Genomic DNA, 15,599 nt, shown 5'->3' on the forward strand with positions numbered 1-15,599 from the left:
TTAGAACCGCCTACAACCATCTGATGAGCCCCAATCTGGAACAGACCAACAGGTGACCCACCAGTGATGTGGAGGTGAGTACTTAACTAAAAAGATTTCAAGGATTGACTTCATATAAAGTTAGCCCACACTCCACATACCTTTTCATTTCCCATCATCTCTTCTATATATTCACCCTATATTCTCCTCCTTCTTCCCCCTTGCTCTCCAATCCTCCTGTTACCTTAACAGCTGAGTAAGTTGGCCAACTCACTGCTTCACAACCACCATCAGAAGTGCCGCTCTGCACTAAGCCCACAGAAAGCACCATTTAGAGACAACAGATTTTTTTCCCCCCTCCCTTCCTCCACAACTCCAGTGGCTCCACTCAGCCTACCACCTGCCCGCTAGACGTGCTGCCCGGTTAACAGTCGGCTGCCACTGGGACTTGACTCTGTGCACCAGGTGTGTGAAGCGAGGGTGTTCACCATTAAATGTGAAGTAATTGAATGGAACCACCGCCGTTGTAGAAGTTTAAACTTGTGCGTATACAAATTGTAGCGAACGGAAAACAAAGCCGAATGTCTTTTTTTTTGAAGGTGAGGAATATATGTTTTTTGAAAGAAGAATTGGAATATCTCTCATGGGACCAGATAAGATTATTGATGTACAACTTTTTTTGGGAGGGATGGGTGGGGAATAAGTTTATTATCTTGAAGATTTCCCCTCTCTCTGTCTAGGGGCACCTCTACTGCTACCCTGGGAAATATCAGCTACCTCAGCATAGACCAGTATTTCCTGGTCTGTACTTAGTGGCACCACACCAGGCCAGTGCTTTTACCCTTGGAACCAATAGCAAGGGGAGGGAGCGTGCGTGAAATCCACCTTCAATCTGAGCTGAGTTCTTTTAGCTGCTACTTGGTTTGTTTAATTCCATTCTTGACCCTTCTGTAGGTTTACTGAATGGGCCATGAATGTATTGATAAACCATTGAGAACTCTACCACATGTCCAACAATAAAGTTACAAACTACGCCATCCTGACTCCAACACACCGGGATACCATTGAATTTTGACGTTAGATCAAACTTGTTGATAAAAGGCCCGCTGAATTTCAAAATCTAGAATATTTTATTGATTTTTTTTAAATCAAATTTTGCACATTATATAGAAACATGGAAGATAGGAGCAGGAGTAGGCCATTCGGCCCCTCGAGCCTGCTCCACCATTCAATGAGATCATGGCTGATCTTCCAAATTCAGTACCCGGTCCCTGCTTTCTCCCCATATCACTAGATTCCTTTAGCCTTAAGAAATATATCTAACTCCTTCTTGAATATATTTAATGAATTGGCCTCAACTGCCTTGTGTGGTAGAGAATTCCACAGGTTCACCACTCTCTGGGTGAAGAAATTCCTCCTCATCTCAGTCCTAAATGGATTACCCCTTATCCTTAGATTGTGACCCCTGGTTCTGGACTCCCCCGTCATCGGGAACATCCTTCCTGCATCTAGTCTGTCTAGTCCTGTTAGAATTTTATAAGTTTCAATGAGATCCCCTCTCATTCTTCTGAACTCCAACACATTTGTGCAAAGCAGATGAATGGTAGGGTAACGTTTGAGCTGGAACGTACAGTGTCACTGAGCATCCCAGAGGAAGTGACAAACAAAGGTTGCCTGCTTTAAACTGGAGGGCAGCCACCCCAGGGTACCACTGTGGTCCTCCCAGTGACCTGCTTTGGAGCATCACCAGCACAGGCCTTAGAGGGCTTACCCACCATTCTTGATGGCCGAAGTTGGGAAACCCCTTGGGGGAGAGCCGATGGGCGAACATGCCAGGGTTCTGAATCCTTGCCAAAAAAAATCTGTTTTGTTATTGGCCAAAGGGAATCTACAGACCCTTAGAACTGAGTTGCCCAGAGGAGAGCTAGAAAATGTCTTGCTGCACCTGAATAGACTCCACCACAGACCTGTGGCGGATGCTGGGGTTGGCAGTGGTGAGGAGTCACGGTGATAGGCTGGGAGTTCGGAAGTTTTATTGTAAAATGAAACTCTCTGTGTTATTGCAGTAACCTACATGTTAAAGATGCTCTAGTGGACAGTGCCTCTCCAGTCTACCAGGCTGTCATTCGTAACACTAACCAGCCCCATCAGAGTCACCAGCAGGAGCTGGATGAGTGGACCCGCAGGGCTGCTAATTTGCAGTCCAAATCTTTCCGGGTCCTTGCTCAGATGACTGGAACGGAATACTGTAAGTATAGAAAAGCTTCCATTCTGTTAGGTTAAATGGGGAGAAGTGAGTGGTGCATTTAATTAGCCAGCTACCCTGTTACTAATGATACCTGGAGTTAGATCCAGCCCAGACTGCTGAGATGAAAGTCTCCTCTCTTTCTGCAGGTCCTAAGTGAGCTGCTGTAGTATTAGCCCAGTGCTCACTGGGTACAGGTCCACAGAATGAAATGGCCTGTAATTGACACCAAATGATCAGTCTCACTATGGGAAATGGTGCAGTCAGGGGTGCTTCTATGAGGTTGGCACTGAAGCACACTGTCGGGCAGAGTAGAGGGAGCTTTACTCTGCAGCTAACCTTTACTGCAACTGACCTAGAAGTACTTGATGGGACAGAGAAGAGGGAACTTTACTCTGTGCCTGATCTGCAAGTGCTTGATTTACCAGTGCTGAAGGAGTTTTGCCTTTGATCTAACCCACACTATACCTGACCCAGGGTGCTTGACGGGGCAGTGTAGAGGGAGCTTTACTCTGCGCCTTACTTGGGATTGCTCGATGGGAGCAATTACTTGAACAATGTCTACTGCCGTAAGCTAGTCACTTCTTTCTTCTAAGTTCTGTGGAAATGTTTATTGGTTGAATGAAAAACACCAGATAATTATGCTAAACTAGTAGATTTTTCTGTAACACTTTGTGGGGCATGTACCAAGTATCGCAGGGGAAGGGGAATGGGAACACATTGGCTGACATCTGGCACCAGTGTAGCATTCAAGCCATTTTCTGTATGACAGTTTTGACTGCTAAAGTATTGTTATGCCAGGTTGGCAGGGGTTTAAGTCATCTGCTGCCACCTCTGCAAAACAGACTTGCAGATGGATGAGCGTACACGCCCACTATGTTCATCCAGGAGGCTGGTGCTTCTCCGCGCTACTCTGGTACAGTTATACTGTAGCACTGGTGATGGTCTGGGAGCAAATGATTAACCCCGGTCTGCTGCTAGCCTGTTCCAGCCGCCTCCCGGGATTGGCTTCCCACCAGGACTTACCTGCTGGCTGGCACAACGTGATTCCCACCCTCCCAGAACCAGTGAGCTGCAATGCGGCGCCCACCTAACGCTCGCAGGCCCGGCACCAATGGGCGGACACAAAATAGTTCAATCCCAAGGAATGTTGTAAGGAGGGTTGAGGTTAATTATTATTGACAATTATTTGCTTGTTCCCTGGAGGTAATGTGTTCCTGATGATTTCTGTACTGTGGTGCTCAAAGGCTAAATGATGGGGATGAGTAGATGTGTTTTTATTGAGCTGGAGGCAAGTGCAAATGGTAGTGTCAATGTGAATGGCTAGTATCTCTGCTCTCTCCTCCAGCGTTTGGAGCAACTCCCCTAGAATCTGTTACAAGTTCCAGTAGCCAGTTTAAGAGCAAGACTAGCAGAATCCGAGAGCAGCTTATCCGCCTGTTGCCTCGGTAGAAGAAAGGGGACATAACTTGTGGGGACTAAGTAGTTGAAGGAATATTACAAAGTGGGGGAAGGGAGAGTTGAAATTGAGGGGCTGAAAGCCAAGAAGCTGTGTTTTGGCTCCATTTGCTCATCTCTCATCTGGATGCATGAGAGTCACATGGGCATCAACATCTAGCCAATGCATGTATGGAAGTCATCGCCAGTTAGGGACCCAGTACAGTTCCAGCATTGATCCCAGTGAGCAGCCACGTTGCAGCAGATCTACCATTCCTGCTATGATGGGATGTGCTGCAGATTGCCACTGAGCAGAGTGCACAGGTGAGCAGGCATTGAGGGGGTTTAACAAATTATTAATAGAGGAATGATATCAGCAGGAGAAAATTGCAGGTTTGCTCTTACTGCACATTTTGATGTCAAAATTCTGAAATTGCAATTTTTCCTCACCCAAAAATAAGTTTTTAAAATCCTGAAATATGTCAGGACTCAAAGTTAATGAGCTGGTTATAAAGTGATTATTTTATAAATATTCTTCTCTTTTGCCATCTCTCTCACCACTCTCTTGTCATACACCGGTCTCCAAGTTAACAATAGTGCAGTGTAATATATTCTGTGCACCCTTTATTTTTTTTAATTATCCATCTGCCATTCTGAAGATTAAAATTTTTGAAGTATTCGTTATATACCGCGTGAAATAAATCCACTTTAGTGAAAACAGAAATGGAAAACTTCTGTAAAACTGCAAATCCTACATTTGTGTGTCTGATCTAACGGTCCCGTTCTAATGTATGCCATGAATTTTTCACCATGAAGTTCTGATCTTTGTTGTTCTCCTCTTCCCTTTTTAAGCAGAAATGTGAAGCCTTCATGGGCTTGTTTCTAATGGAACTGGGTGGTGCAGTGTGATAACCTGCTGGAGCCTGGCTTCAGTGCAGCCCAGGAATAGAGTGGAATGGTCATCTCTCTCTGATGGGATTGGGTGGGACAATTGATTCGACACCACCCTTTATCCTCAAATCTAGCTCACCAAGATGCAGGGTTTAGTTTAGTTTTTCATCCTTTGGTATTGCTGTAAGATGCCGGTAACGGTATTCACCAAACTGAACCTTAGCTGCTCCCTGTGCAGATTTTGTAATCTCTTCCCTATTGCTGCCAAAGTTTTGCCTATGTTGTGATTCGACAGTGTTTAGACCCATCGTTGAGGTTAAGTTTCATGAAGACTAAATCCTCAGACGTTTAGAACTGGCACCGCTGCCATCTTCTAATGAAACTCCCGCTGTAAACGGACCATTAGGATCCCCGTTTAACTTGGAGCCCTGTGGATGTCAAGGAGCATAGGCTTGTTTGATTGGGCATGGTAATTCATTTACATCTTCTGTTTTGCAGTGCAAGATCCGGATGAGGAAGCTATGAAAAGATCAAGGTAGGCTTCTAGCAACAGCAGCAGTCATTTGGCCTACTTAACACATACTTCAGACATTTTACTGTTAAACACATTAATACAATACATTTAACCCTCAGCGTTAATTAATTTTAGAAATGTGTGGTTTTTAAGATAACAGATAGTTAATTTCAACCTTTGGTTGACAATTTTGAAATTGGACCAAGAATATTCTCCATCTAGCTCTGCTTCGACAGACATCCAGGGCTCTGTAGGTGCGGGTATGTGCCGACAGTTACAGGGGATAATTCTCTGAGTACACGTTGTTTAATGGGCTGGTCCTAATTTGGTAGACCACAGTGAGACATGGGTATTATAATGTGGTGCTACCCAAGTGATCCTCCCCCAGAGAATGTGGTCTGTCAAATCTACACTACTGAGTAGGTTGCTTTGGTTTCATATATAGCTTCTTAACCCAGAAAGGGCAAAGTTTGTTTGATGTGTAAAGGGTAGCCATCTTAAGGGTCTTAATGCTTCAGAAACCAATTTGCAAAGCAGCTTCCTCTCTTTGTCGTCGTAGCAACAGATCAATTGGGGATTTTTTGGGCCTTGTCATTTGGGTAATGCATTGGTTGGTTTGTGTGTTATACAGTTATAAGGTCAGGAGAGTGGAGGCCATATTCCCTAATCCCTTACTCTTCTCCTCCTCTCTCTCTTTCTCTCTTTCTCTATGCCACAGGGAAAAGTTTGAACATGAAGTAAAAGGTCCACGCTTTGCCAAATTGCGCAATTGGCATCATGGTCTGTCTGCACAGATCCTTAATATTAAAGGTTAAACTGCCCACGTGTAATAAGACACTTCAAGATAGAATTACTAAACAAAGAAAAAGGGCGTATTACTGTCATAGTGGCTATAAAAAAAAAAGTAGTGTGAGAACATCAAATCTTCTTAAAACAAGTTAAACAAAGTGCTTGTTGAGTGTCCTTAGCCTTGTATCCCTCCTCTGTTGTAATGTTGTGCTCCTAGCAGCACAGTTCATCTCCATGTATGAAGGTTTCTCTGCCAATAAAATGCTAAAAGTCCTGTTTCTGTATAAAGAGTCAGCTTCTGTATCTCTGAATTCCTTTCAAAGAAATGTTAGGGAATTAATAAACTGTTAACTTCCTTGTGTTGGAGCGAGAGTGCAGTTTGAAAGGACTGTTGCTGTCTCGATGATGGAAGTCTAAATAGTGGGTGCTGTTTAGCCTGAGGGAGTGCTCGCATAACACAGTTGAACCTGGCAGTAGGTCCGACAATGAGGCTTCGGGGGAGATCAAGGATTTGAAGAAAATGGGGAATGATTTTCTGGGGCATATAATAATGGGCAACACATCTCATTGAAATTCTGAATTAGTTTATTTTACCAAATCACAGGTAGCTGCCTGGGGATTGCTGAACAGATTATCGATGTGGGCAATGAAACATCTCTGATAAAACCTTGTTCTTATTTACTGCTAGTGCCCATTGCTGCCAAAACCCTGGCCCACAATCCCTTGCCCTGCCTGAGGCCTACAGGAAATAAGCAGATATCTGTCCATGTGATTAATTACTTCACCAATATTTTCAGGTGCAAATATTGGACGTCCATTGTTGGATGCTCCTCGTCAAACCTCATTCCCATCACATAGTCCAAGTCCTTGCAGAAGTCAACCACGATTCCCATAATATTCTGTTTAAATAATTGATCTGTTATTGCTTAGCTTCTCTCACATTGCAGCCCAGCATGACAGGAACTTCCGTTTTCAGTCTGGGTTTCTGATTGGATTCAGATTCTGGGACAAGTATTTTTAAGATTGAGACATGGGACTGAAAAGGGAAACATGGAACCATCCCGAATAATTCAGGCTGAATCCCACCAGGTCTGGGTAATGTACAGTGCATTCGGGACGTGAGAGCTGTGTCCCCTGACCCAAGTTCAATAACGGCAGAAGACAAACAATGCACCCAGACAATTGATTGACAAATGAATCCAAATCCCCGTTACAAGGAGGGTTTTTCTTTTGGACAGTGACGGCGAGGGGCTATTACATTGAATTTAGATGAATGTATATTACAGTTATGCAGTCTTTCTGAAATTACTTCCAGTAACCAGATTAGGCAAAATTATTCTTTGGTAATTGTATTGTGTGAGCATTCCATCAGAAGGGGGAAACTGCAAATATTTCATCAATTATTTAACTTTTAGAGGTAATATGCAAAATTTAGCTAAATTGAGCTGAAAGTAAATGATCGAATTAGGATGGCGAGATTTGAGTAAAGACTGTGATATTTATAACACATCTCGCAGCAATTTTGCGAAGAAAAAATTCTGGCATGAGAGTGCGATATATTTCCACTCGTTCCCCCCCCCCGCCCCCCCCTGCCATTTTCTCCCTTTCTCTGCTGAAGGTGCTGATTTGTGCGCTGGTCCACTTCTCCTTGTGCCCATAGTGCTCCTGAGAACTCCTCCAAGTGGTCATTTTTCAGGGCTGAGTCTCGACCGTGATTGCCAGCAAGCGATTCAACTGTGGGGCCTAGAGTTTCCTCCTGACGCCCACATCCGTGCGCCTTGCAGCCTGGGTCACTGGACGGTAATCGGGAGAGGGAAACCGAACTGCAGATTGTTTTTCCCTTTCCCCCCCCCCCCCCCCCCCATACCTCCCTTCCCTGATCTGAGGCACCCGTCACTTAGCTAACTCCGCACTTGACCCATTGCTGATCTGTAAAGGTGAGCTTCACACTGCATTTTTGCAGTTGCACTGTTTTGATTGCGACAAGGAGGAGAAAACAAATTTTTTTTTAAGAATTGTAAAGTAGACCACTCCATGTTCCAAGAAACAAATGCTCCCCAATTAAAAAATAATTTCATTAAAAAATCAGTTGAATTGCAAAATATAAGTGGGGTGTGTTATATTTTGTTTAAAGACAAATCACTGCTTTGTAGTGGTAATTTGGGACCTTGAGTAAATGGCACTGGGGTCCGAGGCGTACCTGCAGTTTCCCATCATCCCTGACTGTCCCGTACGATCGTGGCCTGTTAATACGATTGTTTGTGAACGATTTGAGCTGAGTAGACGAGGGTTGAAGTAGTTTGGAGATGAGTAATATATATAAAACCTGGGTTGTGGTGTAGTGAGATTGTTTGGTGAAAGGCAGGGTTTGATCATTTGGTTCCTGTATTCTGTGCTTGGCTGCTTTGGTTTGCAATCTCTCTGTATATATCAGCACTTTTTCTCTGAAATAAAACAAAAATCAAGTTTTAAAAAAGACAATTAGCTCCTCTTCCAGTCTCTTTCTATACTGATTAGCTCTAGCACTGAGACACTCACTAAGAATCGCAATCTCATTACTGGAGTCGGATTGTTCTGCAGTTGCGTTGAAGAGACAGTACCTGGGTGGGGAGCTACAAAGGGGTTGCACCTAACTGTTGAGAAGATGAAGCCACCACACCTATAGTGATAGATGACTTAAGAGGGTAGACATTCCAATTGGCAGATTTTCTGTACATATGCTCTACAGACTCGTACTACAGTACAGTGTGCTTTATTTTTACATGTGATTTAAACCGTTTCACTGCTTCAGGTCAATGTTGTAAAAATAGCTCACGTGGGATTGTAGTACGAATGCATTAAATCTTCATACGTAAATGTCGCTAATCAAAGTTTCTACCGTTTCTGTCACTACTGGGTGCAAAGAAGGTTGATGGTCTAATGTCCTAAGAACAGAAAGTAGGCCTCCCTCTTCCTCCTCTTCCCTCAGGAAACCCTAGGTTCTCAAAGTTCTCCCAACCTTTTCTTAATGTTGCAGCGACTGGATCATTCCACTTCTCAAAGGAAATCAGCACCAGGCCCTTAACACAGGCTTAAAGCAATGCTGGCAGACATTGTTTCACTAGGATGTTAACTTGGTTGATTGTTCGATTACAGTTTACTTGTACCATTCCATGACCCCAAGTGAAAGATCAGTAATGCTGATCATCCTGTGTGCCTGAGCTCTGGAGAATCTCCAGTTATGGTCCACTGATTTTCAGTTTGAAATGGCTTGTATGGTAACTATGGTGGCCAGTAAGGTTGACTTTGTTTTTTCCATATGATGAATGAAATCCAAGTGGTGGCTTTAAATCTAGAATACAGGGGATATTTCAAGATGAATTGATTGATAGAAGACTTGGTGTAAGTAGGCTGACTCGAAGAGGTACTGTCTCTTTAAAATGCATAAGAACTGTAATATCGGCCAGCGTTGCGCACAAACATTAAAGTCAACCTTACGGTAAAATAATTGCCCTGTTTGGCATAATGGTGGACTGACCAAACATATGCGTGCGCGCGTACGTACGTATATATGGTTTGGTTTATGTAGGTGTCGTTTTTTTAAAAAGCTATTTGCGTTTATATAGCACCTTTCACATGGATATTTTATAGGGCAAGGGATAGACACTGAGGAGGCAGCAGGGGAGGTGATCAAAGAGGTAAGTATTGAGACAGCGAGGCAAAAAGGGGGTTAAGGAAGAAAACTCCAGGTGGCAGGAGCATGGTAGTTGAAGGCTTTGCCACCAGTGGAGGGAGAGGGACTCATGTAGATCAGAGTTGTAAGAGCAAAAGGTGTGTGCTGGGATGGAGGGCCAGAGAAGTTTGCAGGGTCATGGAGGAACTTGAGGGTGAGAATTTGAAATCATGACACTGGGAGTCAGGGAGCGAGTGGAGGTAGGTGAAGACAGGGGTTTTCACGTTATGAAGAGCCAGCAGATCTGTTCACGGGAATAAAGACTTGTACAGAAACCTTATCTCCTTACAAGCTTTCCAGAGTTGGGTTTGGGTTAGAATGATTAGGTTAGGAAACCTTCAGCCTAACTTTACATTTGGGTATCATTCAGATCTGACCTGCTAGTTAACTCATTACATTGTTGATTAAACAGGTCCCCAACTATGGAATAAACATAGATTATAACCAGCAAATGTCTCTTGCCCATGTTGCCAAGTTCAAAGTGGTAGTGCTTCATGCAATGTGGTTGTAAACCACAATTCTTGGAGTATTACATTAACACGGGCACACTTTCCTCTGTCGAGAGCACCTCCTCAGTGTTTCCTTCCATGATCAGAATGGGTCAAGAGAAGGTAACGAACTTGGAGGTAATTATTGAACTGAGCTATTGCAATGACCTTAGAAATTGTCCTTTTAATATTGTTATAATGCCATTGCCACAATATTCCCTGAATATTTTAATATAAAGACTTTTTTGTGAATTAATTTTGCATTCAGGACAATTTTAATGGATCATTCTGATCCCAGTCAATGAGTTACAACTCCAAAGAATTAATAACTGAAGGTTTGAGTCTTAGCTTTGTTTTGTTTGAGATGTTTGGGCAGTCCACCACTCAGAGTGCCTTTTTAAATGGTGTTTCAAGCTTGTGCATAACTTGAGTCTTCAATCCAACTCCAACTCTGAACTTGGAGCGAGCACTGACCAGTACTAGATGGTAGTGTAAAGTCTGGGCTACTCATGGTAGGCTTATCTGAGAATGAGTACAGGCTTTTAAGGTTTCATTGTACAGAATCTAAATGGACATCAATCATTAAGAGGATTCTGACTAACAGCAAGCTGCAGCAAACCCTCAGGCTCGGGGGAACAGAACCTGAATCTAATGGCAATGGTGAACTCTGCTCATTTCAGATAATCTGTGTGAAACATTGACCATTGCTGCCCTTCTTTGGTTTAAAATGCCCTATGAGGGGTGAGATGTGGTGCTGTACTGGCAGGCCACCTTCCTGTCAGACAGGACAACTGATAAACAGACACTGTAATGTTTTCTTTTCTTAAAAAAAAATTCAAAAGTAAATTAAGCTACCTTGAATTTTTGGAAAATGAAGTTAGTCTAAAACATTTTTTTTAAACCTAACTTTAAACCGGTTTGGGAGGGGGCTCCTTCTCGATGGAGCGGCTGTTTACATTTGTGATGTTAGCGGACAGCCCAGTCACCGTTCACTGGGGTGGCTCCCAGTTGAAAGACTGTTCCATCATGATTTTGAAGGAGTCCTCACACACTGAAGTGGGGCTTTGCCTTGTGTTGTGTAGTATAAACACATCCCATTCACATTGAGTGCAGGTTAAATATTAAAACTGAGCTTTCAAAATGAAGGTCCAAATGAGTAACGCGAAGAATTTGCAATGCAACAGCATTCCAGTAAATGTGAGACTCCCAGCCAGATCTTAAAGGTTTGAGTGCCGGTACTGCTAGTGCTGTTTACCAATGTTTTTTAATAGCTAACCTCCAGGCCAGGGTATTTTGCTGAGTGCTAAATTTCGACAGGACACTATATCAACAAAGCACAAAAACAAATGTAGTCAAATTGCTTGGCAACCATTGCCCCACATTCTATCAACAGCTGTGGAGAAGCCTCTGACCCAGATCCCTTGTCAAGGATGATGTCTGCCAGTTAGCTAAGAAACAAGAACTGCTTCCAAACAAGTCATGAATAAACGTAGAGAGATTAAAGAGGTGGAGGTAGGCTTCTTAAAATCCTTCGTTTAAGAACTTGGACACAAGTAAGCGATACAGGTGTGACACGTGGGCAAATAGACTTCCTCAGAATTGTGCAAATAATGTGTTCTTGAAGATTCTGTTCCATGGCGACAGCTGACACAAAAAGAGGTCCATCAGGTAAACTGCTTGTCTGGTTGTGACATAGGGAAATATCCAATCTGCAATGGGCTGTTCCTTTACCAAACCAAAAACTAACCCAATTTTTGCTGGATGCCTCCAGGGCTGGGACACTCCCTCCATGGTTGGCTAGGATACTTACTGACCGCACGCTGTGCATGCTGGGAGTTGGTGATTTTGTGTGTGTGCGTGTGCGTGTGCGGGCGTGACCTTTGGTGCCTAACCTCTCCCAGAAGGTTTGTTTTTTTTTTGCCTCCATGTCATCATCAATTGCTCCATTGCCTAACGTCATTGATATCTAATTCATTCATTCTACTGACACCTACCCTTTTCTTCTCCCCAGAATCCTGACCCAAAAGCAGGTCTCCTCATTCTTCATGATATTAGCAACATTGAGGTTGCATTGAACTATTTAACCATAGATCACTAATTTTTTTTAAAAGTTTGTCAGACAATGTCTTGGTCACCTGTGAAGAATAATTCTCGATCTATATAAATTTGCTCATTTTTCCATCATTTAGAGTCAATATAACTGCCTCTCCATCTTCTATTGCTAAGTAAACCAATTTTTAACAGCTATTCTTATTAAGTGAGTTTTCAAAAATATGTATCACTTTTGGTACAAAATATATCTTTGTTTTTCGTGTGAAAACATTCTCTTTAAAACTAATGGGACAACATAAACTGGCCACTCATTGCCTGGGAAGCATATCATACCTTGAATACATGATGATCACAGGACACGGGTTATGTGTACAGCACATTACTTGTCACAGACCCAGCATGAAAAGCACTAAACTGGAGTGTTTTTGTCTTTCTGCAGTTTCCATACAAAAAGACACGCATGTTCTTCACTCTGATGAGTGCATGTTGTCCCAAATGGTGTTGATTGATCCAAACCTTGGGGAGCAGTAAATGGGGGGGTCTTTCTGTCTGAGAGCAGTATCTTCATCCCATCTGTCTATGTCTGTGCTTCATTGTTCTCCTGTCTTTTTGCACTTTATTGTGTAATTGTTGTTGTAACTCTGCAAAACCATTTTCTGTACTTGGGCTTCTAAAAGATGGCTGCTTTGGAAAGGTAGCAAGCTGACGGCGCAACTCCTTAACCACCTTGTTGAAACTTCCTGGTGTAATTGCAGGCGCTTTCTTAATTTTCCCTTCTAAGAAGGGGAATTCACTGAACCGATTTGAGGAAGTGAGGCCTCGTTTTTTTTAAATTTCTGAGCTTTGAGTTGAAACGCGTTGGCACAGAGTCAAGGAACCTTCACCCTGCGCCTGATCTGTGCCAGCCTTCTTTTCAAGATGGTGCTTAGTGACAAATGTGGAAAGTAGCCTATTTCCCTCAATTTAAACGAGAAAAAGAAAGTTGCCAAAAAATGTTAGCGATGCGGGGGGGGGGCAAGAATTAAATTGGCCGAGGACTCCAGTGTGAATTCCAATAAGTGCTATTTTATTCGTTATTGCTTTAGCCTTCACCTTGGGCGGGGTTTGCAAATTAGTTGGAGAAGGATGTCCGCAACAACAAAACAAAATGGCACTTGGAGACCAAGAGAGCAACTTTAGCCAAACTGCCTTGGTTCTGCTTATATATGTAATGAAGGTCATGGCAACCACTGGCAAAATGTCATATTGCCTTGGAGAAATGCTGATAGGAGTTTAGTCTTTTGTTTAAAAACAAAATCACGGGTTGGCACTATGGGGCCGGGTTCCTGAGGCTCCCTACCACCCACGTGTACTTGGAAAATTCTCCCCCGTGTATGTATTTCACACTACTGCTTTGTATGCTTTCTGCTTGGCCTTCCCTGCGGTTTTTGCTCACGGTCATGTGCGCTTTCTTTAAACTCTTGCAGCTCTGGCCTTTTATCTTTCTGATGCTTGTACACACTCTGTGCTTTAACGGTCTGCTTTGTGCACGTTGGAGTCATTCTGTATCTAACATTTGCCGTGATGGCCTTTGCCCCTCCTGTGATCCTACTCTATGGTCCTGTCTGCACTAACACGCCCTCCCCTCCCGTCCCGGGAGACAGTTATTTCCCTATGTTAAGACTGCAAGCAGACTCAAATGTAGATTAAGCTATGGGTCTCGGCTGGAGCCTTCCTGTGCGTGGGACCTGCCTCTAACTGCAGTGGCTGAGAAAGACAGATATGGCTTTACCTGCCTCTAAAATAGTTGTGAACTAAAAACAGCATGAAATAAGCTGTAATCTTAACTTTCTCACCTTTCCTTTCAGCAGCTGTTGTCTCTCTCTGTAGTTTTGTCACTTTTCCACTTAGTGAATAATGCCGGCTTTCGCAGTATCTCTTCTTTGGCCTTTATGTTCTCAGGTTCATTTCTTTTCTTAGCTTTTTTTTAAACAAAAAAGGTTGCCCTCAGCAGAATTTGAGCTTCTTGGAATCTTTGTCCCAGGTTTGGGGAGGGTCACAGCCAGTGTAGCGAGGGGAGAAAGTCCTGTTATTTACCAGTTCAGCCATGAGGTAAAGTAGGTAATCATGTTGCGACACGTCCATCTTGCGTAGGGTAGGGTGGAATGAGTGGGGGAACCAAGTCAAGGTCATGGCTGGACCACTGTTGACACACTTTTTTTCAATTACACAGCAGGGTTGAAGGCAGTCATAGAAAAGTTGTATCCAAGGCATCCTACGATCTTGGATGCTTTCAAAAGGAAAGTAGACGAGTACATGAGAGAAAAGGGAATAGAAAGATATGCTGAAAGGCTGAGATGAAGGAGATGGAATGAGCGGTGACTCTTGTGGAGTATAAACACCAACAATGTTCCCTTTAAGTCGCCCAGCTCTCTGGACCTCCTGCGCAGCTGGCTCGACGGCTTTTCAGTGCGAAAAACTGCGCATGCGCGGTATTTTGAATGGGCCGTGCAGAAAGGGGCTGAGCACCCAAAAAGAGAATTAACGGGAACATTGAACAGCAGCACAGGCTAGTTGGGCCGAATGGCCTGTTTTGTGCTGTGTCTATGTAATTGTAAATGACCCAGACCATCCCATTCTCCTAACTAAACGCATCCAAGTATGGTGGATGAAGCTGCTCTAGAGAAATTTAAATAAGAATATTAAAAATTGGGGACAAAATCTCAAAAGCCATATTTGACAGTTGTCAACTACCATCTGATTCTAGAGTGGGGGTTAAAAATTCACAATATAAACCGAGTGTGAGGAACTCTGCAGCACCAGAAAACTGGGCATCTTCTAGCTCTTAAGTTTTGTATTTAATGTAACCTCCTGTAGGCCAGCAGAGAGATACTGCATCTCAATAGACCAATCACAAAACACAACCAACTCCTTCATCTCAACAGCGGGTCCCATTTAAAATTTTTGTGACACAAATTAATGATGACATTGAACAAGCAAAGTTGCAGAATGTCAGTGTCAAAATCTCCAGTATCTGGTCTGAAGCCAGTTTAAGACGAGCTCCAATGTGCCCAACAATCGGTGTCAGTAAAACACATGGTACGGGTGCATTCCTTATCCCTACCCACCAGCCTGTACTACATCCAGTACAGATGGTGCAGTATCCCATTGCCGAATGCTACGTGCCATGTGGCTTCAATTAGCCCAAGTACCAGTGAATAGAGCTTTTGCCCCGGAGCACATATTGGGAATTGAGACGTGGCGTTCAGCGCCCTGCACAAGAACATCTTGTTTTGGGATACAGTTGCTCAGGTACTGGCCAGTGGGCACCCTCCATTGCTCACTTGTATGGACATTCTTCATGTGCAACCTTTTTGACCACTGGTGGCAACCTGATCCCGTCCTCCCCAACTATCGACAAGTGCACTTTCCAGCAAGGGTCATTGGGTAGCGATCAGGAGCAGGGACCCTGGCTGGTCTTTATTTTTCTCTCCCTCCCTTGCCCAACTGCTG

The 15,599-nt window shown here is 43.5% G+C and overlaps 1 protein-coding gene across 1 annotated transcript in view; it reads left to right on the forward strand.

Moving 5' to 3' along the window:
* ldb3a (LIM domain binding 3a) overlaps window positions 1-15,599 on the forward strand; it is a 210,520-nt gene that overhangs the window by 111,395 nt on the left and 83,526 nt on the right. The window contains exons 6-7 of the mRNA XM_085970260.1: window positions 2,046-2,227; window positions 5,051-5,087. Of these exons, the coding sequence (XP_085826386.1) occupies window positions 2,046-2,227; window positions 5,051-5,087 (219 nt within the window). The remainder of the gene's footprint in view (window positions 1-2,045; window positions 2,228-5,050; window positions 5,088-15,599) is intronic.

Source organism: Somniosus microcephalus, chromosome 29 (genome assembly GCF_052327205.1).
Source record: "Somniosus microcephalus isolate GS21.2 chromosome 29, FLI_Smic_1.0, whole genome shotgun sequence".
NCBI lineage: Eukaryota > Metazoa > Chordata > Chondrichthyes > Squaliformes > Somniosidae > Somniosus > Somniosus microcephalus.